This window comes from Myripristis murdjan, chromosome 22 (genome assembly GCF_902150065.1).
Source record: "Myripristis murdjan chromosome 22, fMyrMur1.1, whole genome shotgun sequence".
Lineage (NCBI taxonomy): Eukaryota > Metazoa > Chordata > Actinopteri > Holocentriformes > Holocentridae > Myripristis > Myripristis murdjan.
In genome coordinates this window covers 24954365-24963605 of record NC_044001.1, presented here as the reverse complement: position 1 = coordinate 24963605, position 9241 = coordinate 24954365, and the positions used below count along the sequence as shown (strand labels likewise).

General features: G+C 47.3%; 2 protein-coding genes across 6 annotated transcripts in view; one reads left to right on the top strand and one right to left on the bottom strand.

Moving 5' to 3' along the window:
• Nucleotides 1-5342, top strand: part of ralgapa1 (Ral GTPase activating protein catalytic subunit alpha 1) — a 91240-nt gene extending 85898 nt beyond the window's left edge. For 4 of the 5 annotated variants that reach the window (XM_030044409.1, XM_030044407.1, XM_030044405.1 and 1 more), the window contains one exon: nt 661-5342. In XM_030044409.1, the coding sequence (XP_029900269.1) occupies nt 661-806 (146 nt within the window). In that variant the 3' untranslated portion in view covers nt 807-5342. The remainder of the gene's footprint in view (nt 1-660) is intronic. The other variant, XM_030044406.1, reaches the window with a different exon arrangement.
• A 1821-nt stretch (nt 5343-7163) lies between these two features.
• insm2 (insulinoma-associated 2) lies at nt 7164-9241 on the bottom strand. The gene is made up of 2 exons (XM_030044410.1): nt 9125-9241; nt 7164-9047 (listed from the first exon to the last, which is right to left on the bottom strand). The coding sequence occupies exons 1-2, from the start codon at nt 9239-9241 to the stop codon at nt 7164-7166; spliced, it is 2001 nt and encodes a 666-aa protein (XP_029900270.1).

Sequence of the window (9241 nt, the reverse complement as noted above, 5' to 3'; positions counted from 1 at the left end):
AGGACAGCAAAATACTAAACTAAGGCTTTTTTTTTTTTTTACGAGGTTTTTCCTACCCTTTACAGTTGTTTCTTCATACAGTGGAAGAGGAAACAAAAAGCAGTCCTTGAACATCACAGGTTGTGTCCCAGATGATGGAATATTCCGGGTTACTCTCGGTAGTAGAAAAGGGCCAAATGAGAGTTGAGCACCAGAGAAGGACCAGCTCAAACACAAAGTGCAGGAAGGACGGGGGGGTTTGACTCGGCAGACTCGTCTCAAGTGAGATGAAGCTTCAGTGGAGTTTGAGTGGAGTGCATTATATCATGAAGCCTGTCCCTTGATCTTTGTAGCACCTGATCTAGACTAGTGGTCGCTACAGAACTGATTCTAGAAAACACCAGAGCCTGTCTGTCTGCTTGTCTGTCTAGCTGACTGTCTGTGTGAGTCTGTCTTTGTGTCTGTCCTGTCTGTGGAGTCTGGCTGGCTGTCAGTAGTGGGACAGCATGGGGCGGAGGGGGTTGGGGCCTGTAACATTTTTGTTCTTGTCCCTTCATCCTTTTCTCCTCTTACCTCCCTCTTCCCTCCCCTCCCCTTTCGCTTCCCTTCTCCCCGTCCCCTCTGCTCACGCGCCCTCCCACTCGGCCCCCCTTCCCTCGTCCTGCCCCCCTCCCTCCTCAGGCTCCTGCCTAGAGATTCTTCGGGGAGAAAGTCCGGCACTTGGGGAGGCCGGGAGCGACTCGGCGTCCCCCATGTCTCCTCGGACTAGCAAGAGCCGCATGTCCATGAAGCTGCGGCGCTCCTCGGGATCGGCCAACAAGACCTGAGCTTCGCTGTTCCCACTGGCCCAGTGAGAACTGACCTCCATATCACATTCGCCAATGGAACCTGACTTCCCTCTCACATACGACTTACACCTCGGACAGGCCCGGGCTCATGCCTCCTGGTGGTCCTCTTGTTGGTTGCGTTCAGACGTCAGCGAGAAAGATGAGGGAATTTGGTGTAAAATGATATTACAGAGTACACTGACACATAGACGACTGAAAGCAGTTGTTATTGATGGAGATGGCATACTGGTTGCAAAAGGCAAAATTGAGGTTCTGCAATTTTTATTGAATTAGTTGGAATTAATAACCTCTGCTCTGGAGGAAATAGGTAATTATCCTCTTTCAGCAGGGGAAATGATTGGGTGTTTTCTCAGGAATGAACGTAACCTTCAGGGGTGCTAGCTGTCTGTCCCCCTCCCTAAGCCAATAGCCAATCTCCCCACCCGACCCCCAGCCCGGCTCATCCCGCCTCCTCCAGCATGCTGCCGTTCTAATCGGACACTGGCCTTTTACTGTACAGAAACCGCTTTGACGCACAATTGTACACACAAAAAAACACACATACTAGTGTATTGTAGCTACTCTACTGTACTGTTCTGTGCTGGACTCTAAAATACTGTACGTTTTATATATTGCTGCGTTACGCCTCAGCCTTCTTCACAAAACAGCATAGAACCAGTGGAAGCAGTTTCTGCAGCATGCTGAACTAATCAATGCCACAGTAGAAACAGCGTTAAAACCAAGCGGCAGTAGAGCATATGGAAGTGTGCCATGATAGAAACCCCTCGGGAGACCAGTGTGAGCAGCACTGCGAAAGGCTGAACTGAACTGTTACCTTGCTACGCTGTGCTTTTTACTCAGCCGCATCTGTAGGAAGCACATGTACAACAGATACAACAGAGTGGAGAGCAGTAACGCTGTGTTGCGCTGCTCCTGGAAGTGGCTACGAGGAAGCTGTATATTTGTACTATAGTCTGTCTGCGCATCTACTGGCAGAAACTTGAGTTTTGATATAAAAAGAGACGGGAACGTTTTCACAGTGACGGCATGGAGAAAGCAAGCCTGAGAAAAGTCTATTTTTGTCCCTATATAGAGAAGGACTGGGGTCATCTACCGTTCAATCCATTCAAAATGTAAATAGAAACTTGTTCAGTTGCTAACAGTAGAGCTCTTTAAGAGGGTGGATGTGACGGCCTTCTTATGCCAAAATATTTTCCACCCCACATCCCCGCATCGATTGGATTGGAAGTGATTTGACCCCTCCGTCGGTGTGGAGCACAGCGAAGAGCAGTGTTACAGTAATGATTGATGGGGAGGGGGGATGTTGGTGTATTTTGTTAAAGGAAATGAATGAGACGAACCGATCAAAAAGCGAGCACTTGTTACATAAACATTTTTTTGATTTGCTGTTTTTTTTTGTTTGTTTTTTTTTCACGCTGTAAGAATGTGGAAAAGCACTGTTTCTGAATATGGCGCTCACTACCGTTTATTTTTTCCTCAAACAGATCAAATGTGGAGGTTTGCTTTTTTTGTTTTTTGTTTTTTGTTTTTTGGTTTGTCTGTTTTTTTGTTTTTTTAATTGACTGTAAAATGTGTTCCCAAACAAGAATGTTGCTGTATTTTTAGTTCAGTGTCAGTTTGTTATCTGATGCAATGGAACCACAGCTTTTCTTTCTTCATTCTTCTGAGTACATATATTCTGTATATCTATATATGTATGAGTATATATATATATATATATATAGTAGATATATGAATATCTATATTGAATGTGTACAGTGTGAGAAGGCTTGTTGTGTATATATATATACTCTTATGTGAGAATAGCTGCCAAAACCAAACCATGGTTTAACCTCAGACCATATCCACTAAAGAATTAACACTACGAGATTTTACGCTTCATCACTTTGATGTTTGTAAACAAGGCGTTATTCAGTAGGAATTTACAGATCAGCTTATGTTAGGTCAAACACTTACAGAGTCCTTAAATGTATCAGACGCCACTCAGCCACCACAGCCACTGTATGAAGATTTTGGGGGAGAATCGTTTTTCCCCTTGTGAGGAGAGACGGGACGGGCTTCATTTATCAGCAAACCCACTTCATTCATGTGCGCAACTAACGTTGCTGCAGCTGCTTTTTAGTTTCATCCCTAAAATTTGCCAAAAAAATTCATCCCTGAAAAAGCATCACCTCTTTCAAACCCAGTGTGTGTGTGTATGTGTGTGCACGTGTGCGTGTGTGTGTGTGCGTGTGTGTGTGTGTTCGAGAAGCTTCAGCTCATTATTTCGACATTTTCCAGCGTTAGACACATGTTGCTAAATGAAGCCCACTGTCTTTGTGTTTGAGGTAGTTTGAGAGGCGGACTGGTACTGGCAGTTCTTCATCACCTCTGCTATCATCTTCATTATCATGGCGATCGAAAGAGGGAATGAGGGAGAAACAAAGGCTGTACATACGAGAGAGAGAGAGAGATGTTTTTCCATGGCCAAAGAGCTGAGAAAGAGAGAGATGGTCAACTTTTCTAGACTTGGATTTGAATTTTTTTTTTTTCTTTTCTTTTCTTTGGACTCGTCCCCACCAGTTCTGGATGGAGGGGATCCGCATGTATCTAAATCCAGAAACGTAGCTTGTGCATAACACTACCATTAACCTAAGGATCTTAATGTATTCAGAAGCTTTATGTCCTCCTCCCAGCACTCCGTTGGTACGCCTCTCAAACTAAAACATCGCTCCAATTATTAAAACAATAAATTGCTCTGTATCCGATCTGGGCAAGACTAGATCTCAAATTGTTTAATACAGCTGATTTACCTCCGTAGCCTCAAACGTGTCGACTTCGACGTGGGTTCAAGAATATCAGGGCTGTAAGTCTGGAGATTTATCAGGACACAACATTCTTCATTTATTTTTAATGATGGGTTATTTCCAGATGTATTTTTCATGTCGTAATGATCACATCACTGAAAGCACGGTATTGCCCAGAAGTGCTTTGTGTCATCAAGGTTCAGCAGCACGGTGCCTCACCAGCTGAACTGAGAAGTGGACTCCACAACTGTTTCTGCTGTCTGGTATACTTGTGATTTTTTTTTTCTTTTCAGCCATAGTTTCTCTGTAGAGAGGAAAGGGATTGTAAAATGGCAAATATTTAATTTTGTCTGCTTTTGGGTTGAAATGGCTGTCTTTTAAAATGCCATTGTACAATGAGGTCAAATTCACATTGTCATTTTTTTTGTGTGTGTGTGTTTTGAATATTTGTGGTCAAAATTTGAGTTGTCCCTTTAAATTATTGTTGTTGCTGTTCTTTTTATTATTAATGACCAAGAGAGTGGACTCTGAGGTTGAAGCGCCGTTCTCCTATTGGTCCTGGAATGAGCTGCCTCCCTCCTTCTGCACCATGATTGGTTGAGACCAGTGGTCTGTTACCCCCTGAGTGCACCATGGGACTGATCTGTACATGCTGTAAATAGACTACAGCTTACTCGCCAGTCACTGGCCACATCCCAAACTCTCTCCTAGGACGTAAACCGCCCAGCCGCATCCCGTTTACACTCCGACAGCCTGACCGTGTTCACTGGTCACATCCCAAACTTACTCCTTAACCCCAGCTCCTGCTTCCTGGGACCCAGTGGTGTTCCTTGTTGCCTGGCTGCACCCCAAACTCACTCCTCGCACCTAAACTACACGGCGACACCCTGTTTACACTCCCCACATTCTTTACCCATGATGACTCAAGTCCTCTAGCTGCATCCATGTCCCATGGGAAAGACGGCACATCAGAGCTTCCTACTTTAAAATATCATCTTTCAGGTGGCAAATACTTGTCACATGGGCACTTGCACATGCACAAGTTTAAAAACTGGTCAGAAGCAACCTAAGTCTGCAGAAATCTTCAGCTGTGGCATTTTGACAGCTTCACATGCGTCTGAACACTGCCTAGTCATTGCAAGTGATTTGAACCGTCATTCCCATATATGATTTGAAGGCAGCATGAATACCCAAAGCCATTAAAGCTCTATGGGGAACTCATCCAGCAGCACCAACCCATCACATCTACTGAGGACTGCAACTGTTTTTGCTTGAATAAAGTGATATTTTTAGCCTTTCGGCCCAAATCTGATGTTCTCAGCTGTCTGAGTTGGCAAAAACAGGACTTCACTTACTTCAGTGTTTTCGGGCAGCCATGACAGCATCAGAAATTGGCCACAAGAATAAAATCTGAACTTCTGTGCCTATGTAAGATTTCAGCCAGTGAGCGTGAAGGCTGCAGTCCAGAGGGTGGGTTTGGGACGAAGCTGATGTATGTAACTACTGACTATACATACTGCATGACACCAGTTCAGTACTAACTGCATGTGTTGACCATTTAACAGCTGTACCACAACACACACATGCACACACGCGCACACACACACTCCAAGAAGTATATTAGTGTCAAACCTATAGTATGTATACATGTATAATGGCTATTTCAGACACACAGAGAGAGTGGATGTGCGATGATGGAATTTGACAATAAAAGATTCTTACCACTGACTGCTACGCTGATTGAGTCAATGTGTGTGTGTGTGTGTGTGTGTGTGTGTGTGTGTGTGTGTGTGTGTGTGTGGAAAACAACCTTAAAACAACAGTAATATGGCAGTAGTGCACGACTGCTCTTTAATTATACTGTATTAACGTTTATTGACAATAATTTGAATAGATTTCACATTTAACTTCAAAATATCAAAATAGTATAGGCTTCATAGAACCACAGTTAGACTTTTTATCATGAAGGCATTTCATTTCAGCAAATATTTAAATGAATAATTGCTATTTCTTAAAGACAGACAATTCAGTTTTTACTAAGGACGAACAGAAACAGTAATGAGTTGTTTTTTTTATGCTGTATGAAAATAACAGTTTTCTAGCTGAGAAGTCATCCAACAAGCCATTTATACTGGAACAAGCAAGCTGTGTTTCCATAGGAACTACTTTCAAAAGTCATATTATGGTCTGTCTCTTGTCGGATTCACTTTTCTCACATTGTTTTGTTTTTTGTTGCTGACTGTACATAAAATTACTTTGCAAATAGAGTTAAGACATCGATCCTGTCTCCAGTTCTCAGGGCAGGGAAGGTCACTTTCCAAATGTAATTACAGGTTTCTAATTATGGTCTGGCTCTGCTTTACATCATAGACCGAGCAAGTCATGAAACCCACCAGATTACTCCAGAGCATCAGTGTAATCAGATTACTTTGTTTCAGAAATCCATAGAACATGAACTTAAATGGCAATCTACAGAATATAATGGCAGTCAACCATTAGTTCAACAAACTAAGACATTACAGTAACTGTCTTGTGATCACAGGAATGTGTGTTATTACAGAAAGCAGTGTTGGACTTCATGGGGAAAAGAGGTGGCATCCTCCTAATCCACATAAATAATGACATACAATACATTCTATGTATATTCAGTTACAAGAAGGAATATGTTGCCTTCATTGTCAAAATAAATGATATGACCTCTGAGGTTTCAAGTCAAGTATGTTTCTTTCAAAAAGAAAAAAAACTGTAAAAAATCTATAACCATGTGTATTAAGACCTGGCCTGGTTTTTGAAAATTATGGAGCGCCTTTCCCATTATAATCCACAAAGACAGTTTCACACATTGTGATAGCTGTATAATTAAGCTTTTATTAATGGTAGTATTGCTTATGGATTAAAAAAAAAACAGAAGCCTGCTGTCTTTTTAGGGTCAATGGATAGCACTCTGAATTAACTGTACTAGTTTCAGGACCTTGGACAGAGTTTTGTGGTTTAGTTGCATTTAATTGTACTGGTTTCCTTCCATGGACTCGGGTGGGCATCAATTTCAGGTTTCAGCACCATGGACAGCGTTTGTAGTTTTATTGTGCCAGTAACAGTATGATCAGTGGGCAAAATATCATTTTAGGATGCTTTTTTGGAGTTTGACCTTGAATCAAATGTCCACTGACTAGAGAACCTTTCACCCGCAGCCTGTAACACACTTTGATTTATGACCAGGACAAGATGAACACAGGGGCCCTCGCGCTGTGTTCACAGTGCAGCAGAAATATCTGTAACAAAATGAGTCCAACGTAATGAAAAAAACACAAAACACACTTTCAGGTTAAATACAATTGATAAGTTCTCCATCCATGTTAATAATCAATAACTGATCATTTGTCCAGAAGTGACTGGCAAAGGTAGATGTGGAACATGTGTGTGTGTGTGTGTGTGTGTGTGTGTGTGTGTGTGTGTGTGTGTGTGTGTGTGTGTGTGTGTGTGTGTGTGTGTGTGTGAGCGTGCGTGCGTGCGTGCGTGCGTGCGTGCGTGTGTGCTTGCGCGGTGACTGTTACGGTCGGACGGCCATCTGCAGCAGCATCACCTGTCGGTTCTCGGTGGGGTGAGACTTGTTGATGTGTCTCGTGAGCCCCGGGGAGCTGTAGAACGTGGACGGACAGTGTTTGCACGTGAAGATCTGCTGCTGCTCGCACTCAGCGGCGCCGTTGTCGTCTCTGTGCGCGTGGAGCACCTCCGGTCTGAGCCCCCCTCCCATTGCCCCTGTCAGTAAGTCGTCCCTCATCGCGTGCCACAGACGATGCTTGTCCCTGATTTCTACAGACGGGAAGCGCGCGCCGCACAGGTGGCACGGGAACACGTGGCTCTGTCCGCCGCTGCTCTCGCGCGCCTGTCCGTACGGAGACAGGGGCGAAGAGGCTCGCGCTGTCACCTCGTGCGCGGCCAGGTGTTTCCTCAGGTAAGCCTGTCGGCGGAACTTCTTCCCGCAGTACCGACAATCGTAGACTTCCTCTTCCGGTGACGACTGGACGAACTGCAGCGGAGGAGGCGCGAGAGACGGCGGCTGCGGCTGCTCCGCGCGCTCCTCCGGGCTGCTGTTGAGCAGTAGGAGGCTCGACGGCGGGCTGTCCGCCGCTCTCACGTGCTGCTGCAGGTCCAGACAGTTCTCACCTGGATTCCGGTAGTGAGAGGAGGCGTCGTAGTGAGGAGGCGCGAGGCTGTCGCCGTCAGGACTGTCCCGCACCCGCCCGCGGACCAGCAGCAGGGACGGCTCGCGCCGGAGGCGGGAACTGTCCAGCGCTCCGTGGTGCTGATTACCGTTCACGCGCAGCAGCTCGTTCTCTTTGCCCTCCATCTCTACCGGCTGTCTCTCATGCTGCATGAGCCCTCGCGCCTCCGTTAACGGCTGGCTTTTGGTTTTCGGAGGCTCTCCCGCGTGGTTGTTCACCGGACGCGGTTTGTGCCAGCGGCGGTGAGAGGCCAGGTTGGCGGGACAGCTAAAGACTTTGTCGCATTCAGGACAGCGGTACTCCACGCGCACAATGCGGGAGCACTTGTGCTGCGCGAGGGAGAAGGGGTCGGGATACTCCTCCTTACACAGCTGGCAGATGAACTCCCCTAAGGGCTGGCTCCCGGGGGCCACAGCCTTGTCCCGGTGCCTCCTCAGCTCGGGGCTCTCCTTCTTGATGCGCAGACCGAGCACCGGGGAGGTCGTGACCTCGTCCTCGAAGTTCAGTCTCCGGTTCACTTTGGGTTTCTTGCTCGGGTTTCCGCCAGCGGCATTGGCCTGTCTGTTATTCACGAAGCGCTGATCCGGTTCTATGAACGAGCGTTTCCTCGCCGCGTGCTGCTGCTGGTGGTTTATCAGCGTCAGCGGCGGGTACAGGTGCACGTGAGCCATGTTCGGGCCGAAGTTCTCATCCTGGCCGTAGGACGGCGCGTGGTGGCGGCTGTCGCCCGCGAGGATCCTCTCGATGGACGCGGACACGGAGGTCGGCGTGGAGCCGAGCAGGAACGGCAGCTCCGCTAACTCCGCCGGTGACTCCGACACCGGGGATGACGTCAGGCACCTGCCGGGGAACAACAGCTGCTTCTCCTCTTCCTCCTCCCCGCGCAGATCCAGCAGCCTCGTGCCAACCGGTTTGACAGGGCTGCAAGACTCCGTTAAAGTCAGGTCGCGAGGCGCGGGAGGAAGAGGAGGATGAGGAGAGAAGCGGGAGAAATCCCCGTCGGGAGTCAGAATGTCCACCTCGGTCACCGACTCCTCGCTCTCCGGTAGCTGCGCCCGCCTGTCCGCCTCCGCCTCGAGCGCGGACTCCACATGCGGGCTCCACGACTCCCGGACACCGGCGGAGTCCTCGCGGGACCCTGAGAGCAGTGGGTCCGGCCGCTCAACGGGAAAACGCTCAGCACCTTCTCCCGGTGGAGCGGCGGTGCGCTGTTGTCCGTCACCGGTCCCACTTTGGCGCCCTCGTCGTTGTCTTTGTTCCTGTCGCTCTTGTCATACAGCGCGGCTTTGTTATCGTCGTCATCATTATTGTTATTATTATTACTACTACTGTTATTATTCTTCCGTGATCGGTATGACGCCGAGCAGCGCCGGTTTCTCTTCACCAGGAATCCTCGAGGCAT

Bases quoted from the DNA above. Each gene is read 5' to 3' on its own strand.
- insm2 (XM_030044410.1), bottom strand. From the start codon at position 9,241: ATGCCTCGAGGATTCCTGGTGAAGAGAAACCGGCGCTGCTCGGCGTCA. The intron at 9,048-9,124 runs GCCGCGCTGTAT...GACGGACAACAG, and splicing joins ATGATGACGACGATAACAAA to CGCACCGCCGCTCCACCGGG.